Raw genomic sequence first — 24,167 nt, 5'->3', positions numbered from 1 at the left:
AAAAAAAAAGTATATGATCAATATATAAATTAAAATGGAACACTAAAAATATTTTTTTCAAAAAATCCAAAAGAAGGCAGAAAAGGGAAACACTGGAACAAAAACAGAAGATACAAATTAAATAATAAAATGGTAGAGCTAGATAGAAACATATCAATAATTTCATTATATTTAAATGGCTAGAGTACTAATTAAAAGGCATCAATTGTCAAATTGGATTTTTTTAAAGTTTTTGATGTTCCAGTTAGGTGGGGGCGCCTGGGTGACTCAGTCGGTTGGGCATCCAACTCTTGATCTTGGCTCAGGTCTTGATCTCAGGGTCCTGAGTTCCAGCCCCAGGTTGCACTCCATGCTGGGTGTGGAGCCTACTTAAGTTCCAGTTAGTTAACATACAGTGTGATATTAGTTTCAGGTGTGCAGTATAGTGATTCAACCCTTCCATACAACACCTGGTGCTCATCACAAATGCATTTCTTAATCTCCATCACCTATTTCACCCATTTCTCCACCCACATCCCCTCTGATAACCATCAGTTTGTTCTCTATAGTTAAGAGTCCATTTCTTGGTTTGCCTCTCTCTCTCTCTCTTTTCTTTCCCTTTGCTCATTTGTTTTGTTTCTTGAAATCCACATATGAGTGAAATCATATGGTTTTTGTCTTTCTCTGACTAATTTCACTTAGCATAATACTCTCTAGCTGCATCCATGTCATTGCAAATGGCAAGATTTCACTCTTTTTTATGGCTGAGTAATGTTCCATTTCCACTGTTTGTGTATGTGTGTCTGTATGCCACAAATTCTTTATCCATTCATCAGTCATAAGACTCAACACCTAAAAAAATGAATAATCCAATTTAAAAATGGGCGGAAGACATGAATAGACATTTTTCCAAAGAAGACATACAGATGGCCAACAGACACCTAAAAAGATGTTCAACATCACTGATCATCAGGGAAATATGAATCAAAACTGCCTTGACATATCATCTCACACCTGTCAGAATGGCTAAAATAACACAAGAAACAACAGGTGTTGGGCAAGGATGTGGAGAAAAGGGAACCCTCTTGCACTGTTGGGGGGAATGCAAACTGGTGCAGCCACTCTGGAAAATAGTATGGAGGTTCCTCAAAAAGTTAAAAATAGAACTACCCTATGATCCAACAATTTCACTACTGGGTATTTACCCAAAGAATACAAGAACACTAATTCAAAGGGATACATGTACCCCAATGTTTACAGCAGCATTATCTACGGTAGCCAAATTATGGAAACAGCCCAAGTGTCCATCGACTGATGAATGGATAAATTGGACTTTTTTAAAAAGACCAAAGTGTATACATTCTATGAGAAATTAATTTTAAATAAAATGATGCAGTTGAATTAAAAGTAAAATATTGGAAAAGGCTATGGAAACACTAACAGAAAGATAGGGCTCCTGGGTGGCTCAGTCAGTTAAGTGCCTGCCTTCAGCTCAGGTCATGATCCCAGAGTCCTGGGATCAAGTCCTGCACTGGGCCCCCTGCTCAGCAGGGAGTCTGCTTCTCCCTCTCCCTCTGCTCCCCCATCGTGTTCCCTCTCTCCCTCTCTCTCTCTCTCTCTCTCTCTCTCAAATAAATAAAATATTTAAAAAAATAAAGATAGAATGGCTTAATTAATATTAAATAAGCTGGGGAAACAATCAGGGATAAAGAGGGACATTATATAATGATATAAGAATCAATTCATCAAGAAGACATAACAATCCTAAATGTGATACACCTAACAACAAATCTTCAAAATACAAGAACCAAAATTAACTGAATGGAAAAAAGAAATAGATAAACCTACAGAGTTTTTGGAAGATTTCCACACTCCTTCTTCAGGAAGAGATAAAACAAATAAACACAAAATCCCAAGGATGTACAAAGGAACAAAAGCAGGGGTCAGAAAATTATTGCTCATCAGTCAAATCCACTCTGCCACCTTTTTTTGTAAATGGTTTTATTGGAACACAGCCATGCTCATTTGTTTATGTATTATCTCTGCCTGCTTTTGCACTACAAACAGCACTGATGAAAATTTCCAACAGAGACTATGTGGCTCAAAACCTAAAATATTTACTATATGGCCCTTTTCAGAAAAGTTTGCTGACCCCTGAGTAATACTGTCACAAACTTGATCTAATAGTACATTTGTAGAATATACTCCACCAATCAACAGCAGAAAGCACAGTCTTTTCAAGTAGACATGGAATATTAACCAAGATAGACTATATTTCAGAACATAAAACAAACTTTAACATATTTTAAAAAATAGAAGTCAAAGTATGTCCTCTGATCTTAACAAACTAGAAATCAGTTTTTTATTTTTTTATTTTTTATGTTTTTTAAAGAATCTTTTTTCTTTTTTTTTTTTTTAAAGATTTTATTTATTTATTCGACAGAGATAGAGACAGCCAGCGAGAGAGGGAACACAAGCAGGGGGAGTGGGAGAGGAAGAAGCAGGCTCCTAGCGGAGGAGCCTGATGTGGGGCTCGATCCCATAACGCCGGGATCACACCCTGAGCCGAAGGCAGACGCTTAACCGCTGTGCCACAGGTGCCCCTAGAAATCAGTTTTTTAAAAAAGATATGTAGAAACCCTCAGCTGTTTAAAATTTTACAAAAACATATCTAAATAACCCATTGGGTAAAAATAGTTTCAAGGCAATTAGAAATAATATTTAACTGACTGAAAATCAAAATACAACATATTAAAACTGTAATCAAAACTGATGGAATTAAAAGAGGAACAAATCCATAATTACAGTTGAAAATAGAATAGCAGAAAATAGGCAAGGGTATAGAAGAACTGAGCAGCTGGCTGAATATGATTAAAATGTATAGAACATTTTACCCAACAACAGTGGAATACAAATTCTTGGCAAGTGTTCATGGAACATTTATCAAGACAGACCATATATGGAGTCACTAAATGAACCTCAACAAATTTGAAAGAATTTAAATCATCTAAAGAATGGTCTCTAACCACAATGGAATTAAACTAGAAGTCAATAACAGAAATGTATCTGGAAATACCCCAATTCTTGGAAATTAAACAATATACCTCTAAATGATTTGTGTTAAATAGGACATTTCAAGGGAATTTAGAAAGTCTTTTAACTGAATGAAAATAAGAGTATAAGGTATCAAATTTTATGGAATGCTGCTAAAGCAGTTCTTGGAGGGAAATTTATAGCATTAAATTCTATTAGAAACTTCCACTTCTGGTCAAGATAAAGTTAAAAGGCAGGGACTATATATTTACCTTCCTACATAATACACAAAAACAAAAAACTGAACAAAATGTATGAAACGATGCCTCTCAAGACATTGTAAATCAAGATGAGTCCTGCAATTGTCCCAGATTAACATCCTGAGAAAGTTCCCAGATTATGGAACAAGGACATGGGAGACTCAGGCAGAGTTTAAGAGAGTCCCTGAGTTCAGGAAGTGGAGCTGACAGGAGAGGACAAGTGGTTGGAGTTTGCAAAGCAGAATATCAGAGATGAAAGAGTTGCACACAGAATTCCAGAGATGTGCAAAGGGTTCCCCTCACATATTTCAGCAGAGTACTAATAGGTGTATGTATGTGGGGAAACTGTCCAATCTGAGAAAAGCGATGACTGAAGGGACTAGGGAGTAGAATTGGCAATTACACAGCGATGGGAATAGTACCTCCTCTTCTTTTTTTTTTTTTTAAGATTTTATTTATCTGACAGAGAGACAGCCAGCGAGAGAGGGAACACAAGCAGGGGGAGTGGGAAAGGAAGAAGCAGGCTCCTAGCGGAGGAGCCTGATGTGGGGCTCGATCCCGTAACGCCGGGATTATACCCTGAGCCGAAGGCAGACGCTTAACCGCTGTGCCGCGCAGGCGCCCCAGTACCTCTTCTAACCACCCAAACTGAAAACGCTCATAGTGATTCATGGGGGATTAGGTAGAGTGCTCTAAAAGTCCTGCCTCAGTACTGAGGAATAAATATCACCAGACTAAATGCTTCTCTGGTCCTATCTAACAAATCTTAAAAACAAGACCCAAAGTTACTGTTTCCCAGTAACTTAATTAAATCTCAGAACAAAACTCAAGAGTATTTATAAAAAATATTCAGCACTCAACAAGGTAACAGTCACAATTTCTGTCCCCAATCAAAAATAGCAGGCATTGGGAGAAAGCAAAGGGGAAAAAAGAGAGAGGCAAACCAAGAAACAAACGCTTAACTGCAGAGAACACACTGATGGTCACCAGAGGTCAGATCGGGGGGGGAGGATGGGTAAAATAGGTGATGGGGATTAAGGAGCACCAGGTGATGTGTGCAAGTGTGCACCTGAAGCTAATATTACACTGTATGTTAACTGACTGGAATTTAAATTAAAACTTTAAAAAAATCATACCACATACACATACCATGGACACCACAGATACACCACACACACACACACAGACTAAAAAATGTTACTAAGTGAAATAAAAGACTTAAATGGAGAGATTGGTTCATGGGTGAGAAGACTCTATACTGTTCAGATGTCTATGCTTGAGAAATTCAGCCACATCATAACCACCCCAGTGGGCAGCCATTATTCATGTCATTGTTCTCATATATAAATAGAAATTGAGAAGCTGATTCTAAAAGTCGTATGGAAATTCAAGATAGAACAAAAAATGACAGATATCTAAAAATAAACACCACTAAAAGTGTATAAGATCTTGGTTGAGATAAAAATAAAATATTATCAAAAATATTAATGAAGATCTGAATAAATAGATAGCTATATCAAGTTCATGGATTCGAATACAGAATATTATAAGCTTTTCAGTTCTTCCCAGATTTATCTATACATTTGATGCAATTCAAATCAAAATCGCAATGTTACTTTGTGGAGCTCAATACACTGATTCTAAAATGTATGAGAAAGAGTAAAGAGCTGAGGTTTGGAAGGGGGTGGAGTGGCAAAGTATTTCTTCTATCACATAGCAAACTTTTTTATAAAGCCATAGTAATTAAGACATAAAATATTTAAAGCAGCTTTTTTCATTTAGTTCCATATCTCACCAACTTTTGGTGAGTTCAGTCTTTTACTATCTGAACTCTTTTAGAGGGTATGCGCTAGCTTTCTTGTGTTTCACGCTTATATGCTATATGGTTGTTTTTGACCCTTTTACTATCAAACTGTCTGTGGCTTTATATTTCTTATAAACTGCAGTCTTGCTTCTTCTCCAGTGTGACGATGTGCCTTAAAGTTATAGTATTCAGTCCACTTAGCTTTAACGTAACTAGTGCTATGGTTGGAGTTAGGTCTACCATCTTGGTATTTGTTTTCAATCAACCTCACTTGTTCTTTTGTTTCTCTTTTCTTGTCTTCTGAATGAATCATGTATTTTTCAGTATCTATGTTTTCTATTGTGTTCTTTTTTATTCAAAACTATTTTTAATGTTTGCTCTTGGCTACACAATAATCATCTTTAATTTATCAGAGTCTAATTTCAAATATATACTTCATAACAGTGTTAAGAAATTTATACCTGTATGATTTCATTTATACCCCACCTACCTTTTGTACTCTTATCTCATAATTTACTTCTAAATATGTTATAAATCTCAAAATGCATTGTTAACATTCTTGCTTTAAAAAGTCAGTTGTCATATGGGGCACCTGGGTGGTACAGTCAGTTAAATGTTAGACTCTTGGTTTTGGCTTATAGTCTTAGGGTCATGAGATCAAGCCCCAAGTCAGGCTCCCCCACTCAACGTGGAGTCAGCTTGAGATTCTCTCCCTCTGCCCCTACCCCTCCTGTTCATGCTTTCTCTCTCTCTCAAATAAATAAATCTTTTTTAAAAAGTCAATTGTCATAAAGATATACAGGTATATAAATATCAACTGATAACAAAATAAGTCACACACACACACACACACACACACACACACACACCCCTCCTGGCCTGGGTATGCTTTATTTCTGTTTGCATATCCAGAGTTCTTCCTGAACTCATTTCCATTCAGCCTGAAGAATGCCTTTGAATTTTCTTCTATAACAAGTTTTCTCAGCATTTGTCTGTATAAAAGTGTCTTTATTTTTTCCCTTCATTTTTGAAGGACATTTTTCACTGAATACAGAATTATAGGATGACAGCTGGGTTTTGTTGTTTTTAAAGTAATTTATAAAAACATCGTTCCATTATCTTATGGCCTCTTACCATTTGGGATAAGAAGTCAGCCATTATTCATGTCATTGTTCTCATATAAACAATGTGTCTTTTTATCTGTAGCTGCTTTTAGAATTTGCTCTTTTATCTTTGGTTTTCAGCACTTTTATTATGTGATTAGGTGTGATTTCCTTTGTATGTATCCAGTTTGTGGTTCGGCTGAGCTTCTTGGGTTTCTGGGATAATGTCATTCATTAGTTTAGTGGTGTTCTTGGACTTTATCTCTTCATATATTTCTTCTGCACCATTCTGTTTTTCCTTTCCTTCTAGGAGTTTAAAAACACATAGATGATACTGTTTGATATTGTCCCTCAGATCTCAGACAATCTATTCATTTTTTTTTACCCTACTTCTTTCTCCGTATTTCAGTTTGTATATGAAACTGTCTTCAAGTTATCTACTCTGCTTTTCCCACTTTACTCTTGAATCCATCAAATAATTTTTTATTCCTGATACCGTATTTTTTATATCTAGCATTTTCATTTCTTTTTTATCATTTACATACCTCGGCTGAAATTTCCCATCTCTGCCCTCATGTTGCCCATCTTTTCCTCTAGGTCCTTCAACATTTTTATGAGTTGTTTTCTCTTTAGCCATGCTTGGGCTCTTATCACTGACAAGGTTCCAGAGATCTCTTCGTACTTTACAACTGACCACCACCTTTCCAAACCTGGGGAGAGCTGTCTCTGCTCTACAGCTTTTTCATCACCAAGGGATTCTTTCCTCTCTCATCTTGCTCTGGCTTTTCATGCTTTGGGAGATATCTCTATCTCTCTCTCTTGCTTCCCTGTCCCCAGTCATGGCAGGGAGACTGCTTTACACTCTGTGAAGGCCAACCATGTGTCAGAGGGAGAGTTTCCCTCAGCTCTCTTACCTGCTCCCAGCCTGTGGTAGCTGAGAACCCAGAATGCAGATGGATTTCTCTCAACTTGACTGCCTTACTGCCTGCCCCCTCCTGTCTTCAGAGGATTACTACTTTATATTTGAGGCCTGAATGCCTCAAGGGGAATCTATCAGTTCCCCTGCCTTGTCCCAAAATCTTTGGCTTACTTCCTGCAAGCACTTTAGTGAAGATCTATGGGAAAGTTTGTGGGTGGGTAAAAACTCATTCCTTGGAATTCCCATCTGTCATATTTATGATGGATTCCCATCCCTCTGCCAAAAATAAGAATAATTATGGGTCTTTTCTATGAAGGGCTCATCATTTTGTTTCTAATACATTTCCTCTTTGAGGATCGTCTCACACTCATTTAGAGCAACATAAGCTCTAGACTTTAAATTGAATCTTCATTTGATAAAATGGCTTTTTACTGAAATGACTCTTAACCCATTAGTCTGTTTCTTTGGTTACCAGTTTGAGATCTGTCTACATCCTGTTTGAGTATATCCAATACTAAATATTTGTACATTACATAAACAGAGAAGATGTGCCCAAGAGACTCCTTTCGGTCATCATGAACATAGAAGTTACATGTTAAGTAAAAATCTCTAAGAAGTAGAAACAGTTGGGAAGGAGAGACAGGGAAGAAGGGAGACCTTGGCGCTCTAAATGAAATTAAGCCCACTGAACTTCAAACATAACAGTCTCTCAGTGGCCTTCCTCTCTAACAGTCTGTGTTCATAAAAGGGTGGTATTGACTTGTCTAAGGTTTTCAGTTATGTCTTCTCTTTATCTCATATCCAAGGAAGCCATAATTGCAAAAATAACTTAATGTTTGAAGTGTCTTTATATCTTGACGGTAGTGAACATGGAAGGGGCACTTGTGGCTAGACTGGAAAAATACATAAGAAAAGAGAAGGCTGATATTCTCTGAGGGGCAATTTAAAAGGGAATTAAGATGAATTATTTCTACAGATAGAAAAAATATATCAAAGAATAAAATTACTGAAATAATTTATATTTATGAATACATATATTTCTATATAATATATCTCAATGCCTAGAGTATTATTCAGAAATTCACTAAAAGTTAAACCTTAGTAGTTACTACATTTTAAATATAGCAAATTAGAATACCAGAATTGTTAAGACTATCCCTAAAACCAAAGCTCTTCTAATTATTTTCAATTTTGTTATAGAGTAAAAGAAGGAGTAGCATGGCAATATGGACAAAAAATGAAGTTTATCTTGGATATATTTTTCTTAAATTTGTCAAAATAATAACTACTGAAAAACTGAAAAATCTTCTAAATATATCATCAGCTTCTACGCTGACTATACACAATGTCGAGTATCCAGGACACCCTTTGGAACTTGCCTTATTCTTAAATTACTGCAATACGTGTAACGTCAATAAAACGATTTACTTGGTAATATACAACGAAGATACAAAACAATGGATGTACCAAGACTTTGCATTAGATGTCTCTGTTGACAGTTTTTTAACTCCACATTTTATATATGGAGCGCTGCCAGATTTTATACTGCAGGACAAACATAGAATCTACTATTGTTATCACAATTTCACCGAGACTGGAGTTGTACAAACACCTACAGAATTTGGAAATCTATCAAGATTATCACATAACAGCATTATTCATGATATCTTCATGGGTGAGGCATTCTCATTATGTAAAAATTATTCTAGATTTTATAGTAGACATCTTCCTTATGAAGATGTAGCAATTATAAATGCAATCATATATGATGCTTTTGGTAGGTAAAGGTGTACTTTTTGCCACCTAAAAATGGGTATCTTTTAAGTTCTACTAAGGTTAACTATGATCTCACATAGGAAATGGTGAACTCAAGTTTTGGGTTTTTCCCATAGATTCATTTTGATCATTCAGCAGATGCTAACTAAGTAACCTGCATTTGCATTTTCAGCATAAGAGGTGATATGGTGTTGTCGTCATTTCCTAGGGCTCCCTAGGGCTACCACAAACTGGATGACTTAAAACAACAGAAATTTATTGTCTCAGTTTTGGAGACTACAAGTCCCCATTCAGGGTGTCAGCAATGCCATGTTCCCTCTGAAACCTGAAGGGGGGCTCTTTCATTACTTCTTCCTAGCCTCTGGTTGCTTGCTGGCAAACCTTGCCGTTCCTTGGCTTGCAGCTACATCATTCCAAGCTCTGCCTTCATCACGACACAGCATTCTCCCTGTGTCCTCACATGCCATTTTGTTGCAAGGACACAGGGCCCACCCTACTACGGTAGGACCTCATCTTAACTAATTACCTCTGTAATGATCCTATTTCCAAATAAGGTCGCATTCTGAAGCAGTATTGGGAATTAGAATGTCAGCATCTTTCCAAGGGGACACGACTCAGCCTATAGCAGGTGTTGTACAGTTGAATGGACCTGTATTCGCATCCACGAGCAAGTCATTGAACCTTTGCAAGTCTCATTTCCTAATCTAGAATATAAGGTGGCTGTGTCGATTGGATAGGGATTGTAAGTAAAATGCTTGGAATAAAACTGGACATGTGGTAAACCTTCAGCTAATAGTAGTTATTCTGAATCTTATTATTCCCGAGATAGTATACTAAACATTATAGGCAATGCAAAGAAATAGGAAGTTCGATCCTCATAAAGTCTGATTAGGAGATAGCCCTAACCATGGAATTTAAAGGAAATGTCATTGTAATTCTAAATGTCTTTTTTTTTTAAAGATTTTATTTATTATTAATTAGAGAGCGAGCATGAGCAGGGGGAGGAGCAGAGGGAGAGGAACAAGCAGACTCCCCAGAGCCCAACTCGGGGCTCAATCCCACAACCCTAGGATTATGACCTGAGCTGAAATCAAGAGTCAGACACATCTGACTGAGCCACCCAGGCTCCCCTTGTAATGTCTTTCTTGATACCTATCACCCAGCAACTCCCAACCAGTTGATTTATGCTCCCCTTTACAACAAAACTCTAAAAAACATTACCTAATTTCACTTTTTTTGTCTTTCCTCCCTTTCTCTTGAAGCCATTCTAATCAAATATTCCATGGAGAGTGCTCATGTCAAAGGTCTTAATGACCTCCACTTTGCTAACCCAGTGGCCAATTTTCAGCCATCCTCCATGAGCTGACATTCAGCAGGGCCTGATTTTTTCCCCCCAAAGATTTTATTTATTTATTTGACAGAGAGACAGCCAGCGAGAGAGGGAACACAAGCAGGGGGAGTGGGAGAGGAAGAAGCAGGCTCCCAGTGGAGCAGGGAGCCCAACACGGGGCTTGATCCCAGGACCCTGGGATCATGACCTGAGCCAAAGGCAGACGCTTAACGGCTGAGCCACCCAGGCACCCCTTCCCATTTTAATTTTTAGACTGCTTATCATCTGCAATATGATTCCCTTTCTTATTTATAACGTTGTCTGAACCCCACCCCTTATTACTTTGGCTTGCAAGACACTGTTTCTTATTTTTATGGTTTTTTGGTTTTGTTTTCTTTTCCTTTGAAAGGAACTCTTGGCTTGTTTATCAAATCTACTTTATATTTAATTCCTTAATTTCTGCTTCTGTCATTCTTGGTTCTTCACTTGTGCTTTCTTCTTGTAACTTTGTTGTCTGTTGCCTGTTTCTGATTAGTTCATTTACTTTCAGTCATGTTTCCTAAGCATTTAAAACTACAAAGAAACATAAGGCTATAAATTTTTCTCACTAGGGCTTTAGCTACATCCACGAAACTTTATATATAGTGTTTTTAATCTCATTATTTTAAAATCATTCCCAATTTTCATCTTAACTTCACATTTAACCCAAAGTTCGTTTAGTAATGTTTTAATGAGCGGGGCGCCTCCGTGGCTCAGTGGGTTAAGCCTCCAACTCTTGATTTCTGCTCAGGTTGTGATCTCCGAGTCCGGAAATCCAGCCCCGCATCCAGCTCCCCATTCAGCGGGAGGCAGCTTATCTCCCCCTCTCTGCCCCTCTCCTCCTCATGCTCTCTCTCTCTAAAATAAATATAGGTCTTTAAAAAAATAATAATGTTTTCATAAGCAGTGTGACAGGTGGAAGAGAGAGTGCTGGAAATCACAGAGAAGGGACATCTAATCCAGAGTTATGAGATTAGGAAAGTCCGCACAGAGGAACTGCCTTCTAAACAGAGCAAGAACAGGAAGAGGGTACATATTAGGAAAATCAAATCAACGGTCAGGATGGGGGCTGAAGTACCGAAAACCCGGAGGTGGGAGAGAACAGGGCAAGCTTGTGGAACTTGTTGTGTATGACTAGGTAGCATGTGAGCCCAAGAGTGGCAACAGACAAGGCTGGCCGAAGAGGACAGGACGGCGTCACCGTGTCACCTGGACATTATATAAAATCCAACAGCAATATATATTGTTTTGCAAAGTTATAAATTTTATGCATCATAGTACTGTGTGTATCCTGCAACTACTTCTTTTCCCAGTGAACATCCAGAGAGATTTTTTTAGGTCATCCACCTGCATTTTTCTCTCCTTCCACCTGGTGAAGTTTCTAGAAACTCACACGGAAAGTACAGCAGGCCAAGAATTTGGTAAGCCTGGAAGGCGACAAAACAAAACAAAATTAGATTTATAAAGTAAGTTATATGAGAAAAATTACCTCGTCACCATGTTGCCCAAAGTACCTTAGCACCAGAGTTCCACCCATGCAGAGCCACAGAACTTGCCAAGTTACTGACACGTCAGTGCGGGCGTTTGATGCCCTGTGCTTGTTGCCTCAGCAGTAAGAGCATCCCACCCTTGCAGTTATACTAAAACACTCTGGAAAATACTCCGAGCTGAATATGAACCTTACGGATCAATTTAACAATTTCACCAGCGTTACCATATTGTTGAATTCCTACTGACAACATTATCACTATATGAGAGCTTAAGGTTATAAGGACATGTATGTGGACAGTGATGTGTTATTAAAGTATTCTGATCCTAAAAACAATTGACATTTCTGATTGAGGAGTTGTACTAGAATATAATTTATAGAAATTTGTGAAAATGCCACTTATTTATTTCAAATTTCAAATGTAAGATGCATAATCACAATACAATCTGAACCTTCTTCACTCTATGAATTGACCTTCCTCCTTTTAGTCAGTCCCCTTAAAGGGTTGTTTTTGTTTAAATTAGGTACAGTATACCTCCTAGAAGCTATACACAGCGAATGTCGTGTCTGGAAAGAAACCTATGAAATCAACTAGTCCAACTGTTCATTTTACAGATACAGCTACAGAACCAAAGAATTTAAGAGACTGTCTGTGAACGTCTGTGACTTAGGCATAATACTCTGTTCAGGGAAGGAAGTTGGTTATTATTTATAGAGCGAGTCTGAAGAGGTGCCAGCACGCACGCGCACACACGCACACACACACACACACACATCCATTCCTTTATCCCGAATGTATTAGTCAGCTACAGCCACCATAACAAAATATCATGGGCGACATGGCTTAAACAATAGAAATTTATGTTCTCGCAGTTCCGCAGCCTAGAAGTCCAAGATCAAGGTAATATCAAGTTTGGTTTCTGGGGAGGACCCTCTTCCTGGCTTGGAGACTTGGCCACCTTCTTACTATGTCCTCCCATGGCCTTTCCCCTGCCTGTATGGAGAGAGAGATCTTATGTCTTCCTCCTCTTACGAGAATACCAGTCATATTGGACTAGGGCCCCACCTTTATGACCTCGTTTAACCTTCATTACCTCCTGAAAGACATTATCACCAAATACAGTCACAATGCAAGCTGGGGTTCCACCTATCCATTGGGGGGCGGGGGCGGGACACAATTCCATCCATAGCACAATGCTTCCTAATAATACTACTCCTGTCATGCCTATGCTCGTTATTGTTTAGTGCACTAATTCCAGCTTTTTTATATAAGTGATGTCATCTATGAAGCTGATATCATAAGTACAAGAAGAAATAGATCCAGGAAAATAATCACTCTACTCTGAAGTGGGAGAGAAGCTCTCCAGCATCATGTAAAATTGCAGGTTTGTGCCTGCACACTCTTATTTTCTCAACACAGATAAATCCCTCATTGCTATGAAAGAAATTATTTTGGTTAAAAGTGCATGGATTTATGGTTACTTAGAATAACACAAACTTTTCTCCTTCTTTTCCAGATTATTTTGGAAACATCGTGGTAAAAATGGAAAATAACATCATGTTTTATTTCAAGATCAATATTAGAGATGCAATAAAACTACATTTATGGACAAATAGCAAAATGAAGTCATTCTTTTTATTGAGTTCATCTGCTCAGATATATTTCATATATGTTTTTGAAAATGGCACAGTCCAGCCACGAGAATATCCTTTAAAACTGGAATCTCAAAGTGCAAATTTCAACACAAAAGAAAAATGCCCCTACATGGCATTTCATAATAATATTTTTCATGTTTTTTACTTTTTGGACAAGGGACAGAACCTGTCCATTTGGGCTCAAATAGTCTATCCAGAAAATGTTGGTCTGTATATTGTTGTGGAATCATACGGCCCAAATATATTACAAGAGAAAGATCAGGTTCACTATGAAATTGCCCTAGGATACTGCACTAAAACCGTGGTAAGTTAATATTTTAAAATTTATTCATTTGATTGTAATAAATGTAAAATTAAAATATTTACATTTTTTATCCTATCATGAAAAATAGATTATCTAGCATCATCGGTAACATTCAATCAAGTTTTCTGGTAGCAAACATTTATCCTTAGTTTTATGATATCTTGACTCATGTTGCAGTAATTTCGGTTAGCTGATTGCGGAACAATGTTTAATTTGAAAAGAAGTTGAAACTGTCTTCATCTCTTATAAATGATATATATATACACATATATATATAAACATTTTTAAAAAACAGATTTTCCTTCTAGGTTTAGCTTGGAAAATGTTGAGAAATACGCAAGTTTTTAATAAATAGTAATATGATAAGCCATTAGCTCCTAAGCCACAATTTTCACTTTTAATATCCGAGGCAAATATCTTTGCCACCTAAAAGCACCTTCCTGCAGAACTCTTTGATAGTTAATTGTGTTATTTGCTTCCTTTTTTTTTTTTTAATGCATGGCTTTATGTAGACTTCTCTCTGCTCTATGTTGTACCATAACACCACCCCAAAACCTGAGGCTTCAAACAGCACCCAATTCTATTTGTCAACAATTTGGGTTGTGAGTAGCTGGGTGATAGTGCTGCTTTCATCTGCCTGGGTCCATTCATGAGGTGGTCATCTGGTAGCTTGTCCGGAACAACGTGATCTAAGATGGCCTCAGTCACACATCAAATGGTTGGTGCGCGCACTGGCTTCTGTGAATAAGGGGCCTCAGCTGAGCACTTGTCTCTGACCCATGTGGCCGCTATCGTCCAGGCCAGAGCTGGCTTTTTCCCAAGAGAGTCTCAGGGCAGTATTCCAAGACAGTGCGCGCAGGTTCCAGAAGGCCTCTTGCGGCCTACGTTTGGCCACACTCCATTTGTCAAAGCAATTCACAAGGCCCGCCTAGGTTAACCGGATGGAGAAATAGAATCCACTTCTTGACGGAAGAACAGCGAGCTTACACTGTAAAGGGCGGTGCCTGCGGGAATGAGAGGAACTACAGCAGCTAACGCTGCAGATGATCCGGCACAATTAGGTACAAATGTAGTGTAGATATTACTTTGTATACTACTTTCCAGTGAGCTTTATAGCATAAGCGTTTTACATGTTCCTACAGTTTCTTCCCAAACACTGTATATTCTATTTCCCACCTTCTCTTTCTGGGCTCAGCTTTCTTTAGCATATACAGTAGTGGGCATCTTAGCAGATGCTACGGGAAGCCTGGGTGGCTCAGTCAGTTAAGCATCTACCTTCAGCTCAGGTCACAATCCCAGGGTCCTGGGCTTGAGTCGCACGCCGGGCTCCTTGTTCCATGGGGAGCCTGCTTCTCCCTCTGCCTGCTGCTCCGCCTGCGTGTGCTCTTTCTCTCTCTCTCCCTGACAAATAAATACATAAAATCTGTAATCTTAACAGATGCAATGGAATGAAATGTTCAGTTAATTCCAAAGTCCATTAAAGCAGAGAATCATAAAAAATGAAACTGATATGAATGAAACATTACACTTTAACATAAATAAATGAATGTACATTCATTAGTCAACCTTTTAATATAGGACCACAGACTTTTCTTTGAAATAAGTGAACTTATGGGAGCATATTCTCTCCTTTCTTGTATAACCTTATTCATAATGCTAACCTCTGAGTTCCCACTTCTGTTTCTTTAAGGGGGTGGGGGCGCCTGGTTGGCTCAGCCAGGTAAGCCTCTGATCTTGGGCCCCTGGTATCAAGCCCTATGTCGGGCTCCCTGCTGAGTGGGGAGTCTGCTTCTCCCTCTCCTTCTGCCTCTCCCTCCACCCCCGCTCATGCTCTCTTTCTCTCTCAAATAAATAAACAAAATCTTTTTTAAAATGGAGGAGGGGGAAAAATTAATGACACTGGCAAAGCCATCAAAATTCTAGATTATTCATTTTTTCCAACTTCTTACTGTTATCTTGTTCATACCTAATTCAGCAATTTCTTCAGGGACTTGCTTTATTAAAACTTTCCAGAGCAATCCATTTTGATCTCAGGGAAACAGTAACTCTACTTTCCTCTTACACTCAATTTCATCAGTCCACAATGTTTAATTCCACAGCTACGATAATAACACAATCTGGTATAAACAGGTTTAGAAACACAGAAAGCTGATTTAGATTTGCATAAGACATGTGGATAGACGTTAAAACAGTGTTGAGTGGAAAATAGTGTCGAGTAAGAAACTGAGATCCATCATATAGAAACACTTAGAAAAATTGCAAACACCTACACGTAAATCACAAGCAACAAAAAGAAAAGCATTATTCATTTTACACAGATACAAAGATACCCAAGGACAGATATCAGACAATATGACAACATCAAGTATGATGACATCATGCTTGTTTGATATATATTATGGGGGCCTCCACATAGGGGGAAAGAGGACCGGGGGAAGAAGATACAGGGTAAAAGTAAAACATAATAAAATAAGACTGGATTGATCATGTTTCAAGAAACAAGAAGTATATTTAACGCACTTTTCTGAAATTGAGGCACCCCCTTCCTTTTAGAACAGGAGTAGAAAAGATTTACTCTCTCCTTCAGCCCAGGAAAGTTTTCTTTGATTATCTAGCCACAATATCTGCATAAGCTCTCACAAATTCTCTTTCCAAGAATGGGCTGTATAATGTACATTTGCCCATTTGCAATTCAGAACTTCAAAATAATAGTTACCAATCAAAATATACAAATGACTGAGGACAATGAAACATTAAAATTTGCATGTTGTGATAGAATACTGTCCCTGTCATTTATCAGCTGATAATATTAAGCAAGTTTTTAAAAATTTGATTCCATAAAAGTCTTACTTTATTAAGGTTGCTTTTACATCCAATTTTTTATTAAGTTATTTTAATTACAGTATAGTTACATATAGTATTATACTAGTTTCAGGTGTACAATAGAGTGATTCAACACTTCCATCCATCACCCATGCTCATCACAACAGGTGCACTCTTTAATCCCCAACACCTGTCTCCCCATCCCTCCACCTCCTCCTCTCTGATAACTATCAGTGTATTCTCTAGAGTTAAGAGCCTGTTTTTTCTCTTTTTTTTCCCTTTGCTCATTTGTTTTATTTCTTATATTCCACATATGAGTGAAATCATGTATATTTGTCTTTCTCTGACTCATTTTGTTTAGTATTATACTCTCTAGTTCCAAAAATGTCATTGCAAATGATAAGATTTCGTTCTTTTTTACAGCTGAAAAATATTCCTATATATATACACCATAAGGTAAACAATATATATACCATATATATATAAATACCAAATATATATATACCATATTGTAAGTAATGCTGCTATGAACATAGGGGTACATGTATCACACCTGTCAGAATGGCCAAAATCAAAAACACAAGCAACAACAGGTGTTGGCGAGGATGTAGAGAAAGGGAACCCTCTTGCACTACTGGTAGGAATGCAAACTGGTGCAGCCACTGTGGAAAACACTATGGAATTTCCTCAAAATTTAAAAATGAAAATACCCTATGATCCAGTAATTGCGCTACTGGGTATTTAACCAAAAACACAAAAACACTAATTCAAGGGGATTGGCAAGTTTTTTAATCTTTCTATGCCTTAGTACTTTCATCTAAGTAATGATAATAAGAACAATATATTATATGTAATCTAATATCTAATTAATATATAATTATGTTCACATGTTAATATATTGTTTTATATATTAACTATACATTATATAATATAATAATTGTTGTCATAATATTTACTTGGTAAGGTTATTAGGATTAAATGAGTTTATATAAAGAACTTAGCCGTGCCTCTGGTACATAGCAAACACGAGGTTTATGTGTTACGACTACAACTAGAATCACCCCCGTTGCCGCTCCTACTGCTGTCCCTACTACCACCACCACATTTCATCAATCCTAGAGCACATTTTTTTAACATCTGTGAAATCAGGATGAGTCTTACATCCTGTGGCATCTTAGATTTGATGAATTACAGTAGTAATATGATAACCTTGCTTATTTTGTGCAGACTGGGTCACTACAACTTCACAGACTAATCATTGCATGTACTAGCTAGTTAGGTTTACCAAGTATCATAGCTAATAACTCGATTTTGAAAAAAAAAAAAAAACAAATATAACACCTATATACAAAAGTGGATACCTTTAATTTTGAAGTTTTTGGTGCTACTAGCTGGTTTCATAATGATACTTACATGAAAAGTTATTTTTGAAATTTTAAAAATGATTTGAACATCTTAACTGAAGTAGTCTTTTTTTTAATTGAGGTATATTTTTTATAATTAACATATAACATATCAGTTTCAGGCATGCAACATAATGATTTGATATTTGCATATGTTGTGAAATGATCATGACAATAAGCCTACTCTTAACAACCATCACTACACATACTCACAAATTTTTTTTCTTGTGATGAGAACTTTTAGTGTCTATTCTCTTAGCAACTTTTAAATATGTGATACAGTATAATTAATTGTAGTCACCATGCTGTACATTACATTACCATGACTTATTTGTTTTATAAGTGTGAGTTTGTACCTTTTGACCACCTTCATCCGTTTTGCACACCCACCACTCCCACCTCTGGCAACGATCAAATTGGTCTCCGTATCTTTGAGTTGGGGGGGGTTCAGTTGGTGGGGGCAGTGTTTAGATTCCACATGTAAGTGAGATCATACAGGATTTATCTTTCTGTGTCTGGCTCATCACTTAGCATAATGCCTTCAAGATTCACCTATGTTGTTGCAAATAGGCAAGATTTCCTTGTTCTTTTTTTTTTTAAGATTTATTTATTTATTTTGAGAGAGAGAGAGAGAGCAAGATTTCCTTGTTCTTTATGACTGAATACTATTCCATCTTGTGTATGCTTTCATGTCAGGGCTACTGTAAATAATGCTGCAGTGGACATGCGGGTGTAGATATCTTTCCGAGTTAATGTTTTTATTACCTTTGGGTATATTCCCAGAAGTGGAATTACTGGATCATATGCTAGTTCTGTCTTTAGTTTTTTGAGGGTCCTCCATACTGTTTTCTATAGTGGCTGAACCAATTTACATTCCCACTGAGAGTGCACAAGGATTCCCTTTCTCCACATCCTCACCAACATTTGTTATCTCTTATGTTTTTGGTGATGGCCATTCTAACAGGTGTGAGGTGATATCTCATTGTGCTCTTGATGTGCATTTTCCTGATAATTAGTGATATCGAGCAGCTTTTCATGTACCTGTTGGCCATCTCTATATATGTCTTCTTTGGAATAAATGTATATTCAGAATGTTTGCCCTTTTTTTTTTTTAGGATTTTATTTATTTATTTGACAGAGAGAGAGAGACAGCCAGTGAGAGAGGGAACACAAGCAGGGGGAGTGGGAGAGGAAGAAGCAGGCTCCTAGCGGAGCAGGGAGTCCGATGTAGGCCTCAATCCCAGGACCCTGGGATCACGCCCCGGGCGGAAGGCAGACGCTTAACAACTGAGCCACCCAGGCGCCCCCCCCTTGCCCATTTTTTAATCAGATTGTTTTCTCACTGTTGAATTATTCAAGTTCCTTATACATTATGGATATTAACCCTTTACCGGGTATGTGATTTGGAACTACTTCCTCCCGTTTGGTAGATTACCTTTTTGTTTTGTTGATTGTTTCTTTTGCTATGCAAAAGCTTCTTTTGGTTTGATGTGGTCCCACTTGTTTGTTTTTGCTTTTGTTGCCTTTGCTTTTGGTGTCAAATCCAAAAAATTATTGCCAAGACTGATGTCAGGGAGCTTACTGCCTGTTTTCTTCTAGTAGTTTTATGGTTTCAGATCTTCCGGTCAAGTCTTCAATCTCATTTTGAGTAGATTTTAGTGTATGGTGTGAGGCAGGGGACCAATTTCATTATTTTCCATGTGGTTGTTCAGTTTTCCCAACACCATTTATTGAAGAAGATTATCCTTCCCATTGTATATTTTTTACTCCTTTGTCATAAATTAACTGACTGTATATGCATGGGCTTAACTCTGAACTCCATTCTGTGCAGTTATGTGTTTGTTGTTATGCCAATACCAAACTGTTTTGCTTACAACGCTTTGTAATATGGTTTGAAATCAGATAGGGTGATGCCTCCAACTTTGTCCTTCTTGGATTGTTTTGGCTATTCTGGTTCTCTTGTGGTTCCATATAAATTTTAGAATTCTTTATTCGATTGCCATGAAAAATGCCATTGGCATTTTGATACAGTTCACATTAAGTCTATATATGGATTTGGGTAGTGTGGACATTTTGCCAGCATTAATTTTTCTAATCCATGAGTATGGAATATCTTTCTGTTTATTTGTGTCTTCCTCAATTGCTTTCATTAATGTCTTAAGTTTTTAATATACAGGTCTTTCACTTCTTGGTGAAATTTGTTCCTAGATATTTTATTCTTTTTGATGCAATTGTAAGTAAGGTTGCTTTCTTAATTTCTCTTTTTATCTCAGTTTATCATTAGTACAAAGAAACACAACAGATTATTGTATATTGATTTTGTATCCTGTAACTTTACTTAATTCATTTATTGGTTCTAACAGGTTTTTGGTAGAATATTTAGGGGTGGGTTTGTTGTTGTTTTTTGTTTTGTTTTGTTTTGTTTTTTGGTCTTGTATCTATAGATCATGTCATCTGCAAATAGAGACAGTTTTACCTTCTTATTTTCCAATTTTATTTCTTTTCCCTTTTATTTCTTCTTGCCTAATTTCTCTGGGTGGGATTTCTAGTATTATGTTGAACAAAAGTAGTGAGAGTGGGCATCCTTGTCTTGTTCCTGATCTAAGAGGAAAAGCTTTCAGCTTTTCTTTCTTGAGTATGGATATTAGCTGTGGGCTTGCCATACATCGCCTTTACTATGTTGAAGTATGTTCCCCCTATACCCACTTTGTTGAGAGTTTTTATTATAAATGGATGTTGCATTTTGTCAAATGCTTTTTCTACATCTACTGAGATGATCATATGATTTTTATCCTTCATTTTGTTGATGTGATGTATCACATTGAGTGATTTGCAAATGTCGATCCTTGCATCCTTGGAATAAATCCTACTTGAATGTGGTGTTTTCTTCTCTTGATGCATTGTTGAATTCAGTTTCCTAAATTTTGTTGAGAATTTTTGCATCTATGTTCATTCAGGGATCATGGCCTTTAATTTTATTTTCTTTGTGGCATCCTTGTCTGGTTTTAGTATCAGGCTAATGCTGGCATTGTAAAATGAGTTTGGAAGTGTTCCTTTTTTAGTTTTTTGGAAGAGTTTGAGGGTTGGTATTAATTATTTTCTAAGCGTTTGGTAGAACTCACCAGTGAGTCCATCTGGTCCTGCACTTTTGTTTGTTGGGAGGTTTTTGATAGGAGGTTCAATCTCCTTATTAGTATTCAGTCTGTTCAGATTTTCTATCTCGTCGACAGTTCACACATGGTAGGTTATATGTTTCTTGAAATTTATCCATTTATTCTAGGCTGGCCAATCTGTGGGCATTTAATTTTATCTTATGATACTTCATTTTTCGATAGTATCAGTTGTAACATCACTTTTATGACTGATTTCATTTGTTTGAGTTCCTTTTTTTAATTGGACGTCTAGCTACAGGCTTATCAATTTTGTTTATCTTTTCAAAAATCAGCTGGTTTCTATGCAGTAGATAAAATGGTCATCTCTCCCAATCATCTCATGTAGGAGATGAACCTTATCATTCAACCCTGCCCTCTCAAATCTTTGTGATTGTCCAATCAGCCTACTTTATTCTTAATGGCTCCCAGTATTTGATGGTGTGCCAAGACCTGTCAGCATCTCAAAGGGGAGTATCTCAATTAGCACCAAGATGCGGGCTGATTGGAAGCCAGACCCTGACTCACCAGCTTTTAAAGTATACAAACATACCTCCTTCTGGGGAGACTGGGAGATGGACATTTTTGTCTACTCCCTCAATGCTGAGCCCTGGGTTAATAGCCGGGTTAGAGTTGCTGTTTGCTTACTACAATCCTGTTGAACCTGTGAATACAAGCCCTGCCATCCACCAGAGCCATGCCATCAAGGAACATGTTCTTTGGGTGGTAGACACAAAAGCTAGGGAACCAAACATGTATATAATCTCCTTACTCAGAGATACTAACAACCTGAGGCAGGGCAGAGGGAAAGCACAATGATGGTGTACCTCCTGGCTTCTCTGATCTCTACAGAGGATTGTAGTCAGCCCCTAAATGTGTGTCGAATTAGAAGCCTACCCCGCAGGCCACCATAAAAGTAAGCTAGTAGACCTCTTTCACAGAAAGACTTGGGATGCGTTTCAGTCTACCATCACTGCACTGCACCCTGGGAGGGGTGGGTAATCAGTTAAGAACTGTTTCTCCATTTGTAACAGTTCTGTGGGCCCAAACATAAGCCCCTCTGATCCCCAACACCAGGCAATCCAGGGGCATCCCTTAGGCAGCAGCCACAAAAATTAGGGAACCAGATGTGCACACAAGCTGCTTTTAGGGAAATACCAGTGACCTAGAAAAAAGCAGATGAAGACTGCAAAGATAGGGCTTCCCCTCTGAGTTCTCTGGAGAGAATTACAATTGGCTCTTAGATAGTCCTTTAATTAGGAGCCTGCCCCTCAGGCCACAGCTATGAAGATAAGCTACTAGGTATCTTTCATAGAAAGAGTGGGTATTTGAGTCTGTTGCCTCCTCTGTGCCTTGGAGTTATAGCCAGCTGAGACTTCCCCCTACATCCATTACATCCATTGTAGGACTCACGAGCACAAGCCCCACTGCACCAGAGCCGGGTGATCTAGAGGTGTCCCCTGGGCAGCGGTCACAAAAATCAGGGTGCTGGACGAGTGTAGAAGCTCCTTCTGGGAGATACAAGAGGCCAGAGTGGGGGGGGAACAAATATGGCGCCACTGGCCTCCCCCTTTGGAGCATTCTGGTAGGTTCCTCCCTAGATGTGTTTAATTCGATGCCTGATAAGCCTATAAGCCTCTCTCACAGAAAGCTTGAGCACTTCTCAGTCAACTGCTTTGCATTGGTCCCTGGGCCGGATGAGTCTGCCCATGAGAGCCCTTGAAGAACTGTTTCTCAGTTCGAAATAGCCTTCTGGGTCTTGTGGAGGCAAGCTCCATTGGCTTTCTTTTTTTTTTATATNGTTTGCTTACTACAATCCTGTTGAACCTGTGAATACAAGCCCTGCCATCCACCAGAGCCATGCCATCAAGGAACATGTTCTTTGGGTGGTAGACACAAAAGCTAGGGAACCAAACATGTATATAATCTCCTTACTCAGAGATACTAACAACCTGAGGCAGGGCAGAGGGAAAGCACAATGATGGTGTACCTCCTGGCTTCTCTGATCTCTACAGAGGATTGTAGTCAGCCCCTAAATGTGTGTCGAATTAGAAGCCTACCCCGCAGGCCACCATAAAAGTAAGCTAGTAGACCTCTTTCACAGAAAGACTTGGGATGCGTTTCAGTCTACCATCACTGCACTGCACCCTGGGAGGGGTGGGTAATCAGTTAAGAACTGTTTCTCCATTTGTAACAGTTCTGTGGGCCCAAACATAAGCCCCTCTGATCCCCAACACCAGGCAATCCAGGGGCATCCCTTAGGCAGCAGCCACAAAAATTAGGGAACCAGATGTGCACACAAGCTGCTTTTAGGGAAATACCAGTGACCTAGAAAAAAGCAGATGAAGACTGCAAAGATAGGGCTTCCCCTCTGAGTTCTCTGGAGAGAATTACAATTGGCTCTTAGATAGTCCTTTAATTAGGAGCCTGCCCCTCAGGCCACAGCTATGAAGATAAGCTACTAGGTATCTTTCATAGAAAGAGTGGGTATTTGAGTCTGTTGCCTCCTCTGTGCCTTGGAGTTATAGCCAGCTGAGACTTCCCCCTACATCCATTACATCCATTGTAGGACTCACGAGCACAAGCCCCACTGCACCAGAGCCAGGTGATCTAGAGGTGTCCCCTGGGCAGCGGTCACAAAAATCAGGGTGCTGGACGAGTGTACAAGCTCCTTCTGGGAGATACAAGAGGCCAGAGTGGGGGGGGAACAAATATGGCGCCACTGGCCTCCCCCTTTGGAGCATTCTGGTAGGTTCCTCCCTAGATGTGTTTAATTCGATGCCTGATAAGCCTATAAGCCTCTCTCACAGAAAGCTTGAGCACTTCTCAGTCAACTGCTTTGCATTGGTCCCTGGGCCGGATGAGTCTGCCCATGAGAGCCCTTGAAGAACTGTTTCTCAGTTCGAAATAGCCTTCTGGGTCTTGTGGAGGCAAGCTCCATTGGCTTTCTTTTTTTTTTATATAATAATTTTTTATTATATTATGTTAGTCACCTTACAGTACATCCCTGGTTTCTGATGTAAAGTTCGATGATTCATTAGTTGCGTATAACACCCAGTGCACCGTGCAATACGTGCCCTCCTTACTATCCATCACCAGC

The 24,167-nt window shown here is 38.4% G+C and overlaps 1 protein-coding gene across 1 annotated transcript in view; it reads left to right on the top strand.

Annotated features, from left to right (window-relative positions):
- Nucleotides 1-24,167, top strand: part of CATSPERE (catsper channel auxiliary subunit epsilon) — a 128,634-nt gene that overhangs the window by 63,886 nt on the left and 40,581 nt on the right. Inside the window, exons 5-6 of the mRNA XM_019798515.2 lie at nucleotides 8,299-8,773; nucleotides 13,250-13,692. Of these exons, the coding sequence (XP_019654074.2) occupies nucleotides 8,299-8,773; nucleotides 13,250-13,692 (918 nt within the window). The remainder of the gene's footprint in view (nucleotides 1-8,298; nucleotides 8,774-13,249; nucleotides 13,693-24,167) is intronic.

Source organism: Ailuropoda melanoleuca, chromosome 8 (assembly GCF_002007445.2).
Source record: "Ailuropoda melanoleuca isolate Jingjing chromosome 8, ASM200744v2, whole genome shotgun sequence".
NCBI classification, from domain to species: Eukaryota; Metazoa; Chordata; class Mammalia; order Carnivora; family Ursidae; genus Ailuropoda; species Ailuropoda melanoleuca.
This window is presented reverse-complemented; position numbering and strand designations above follow the sequence as displayed.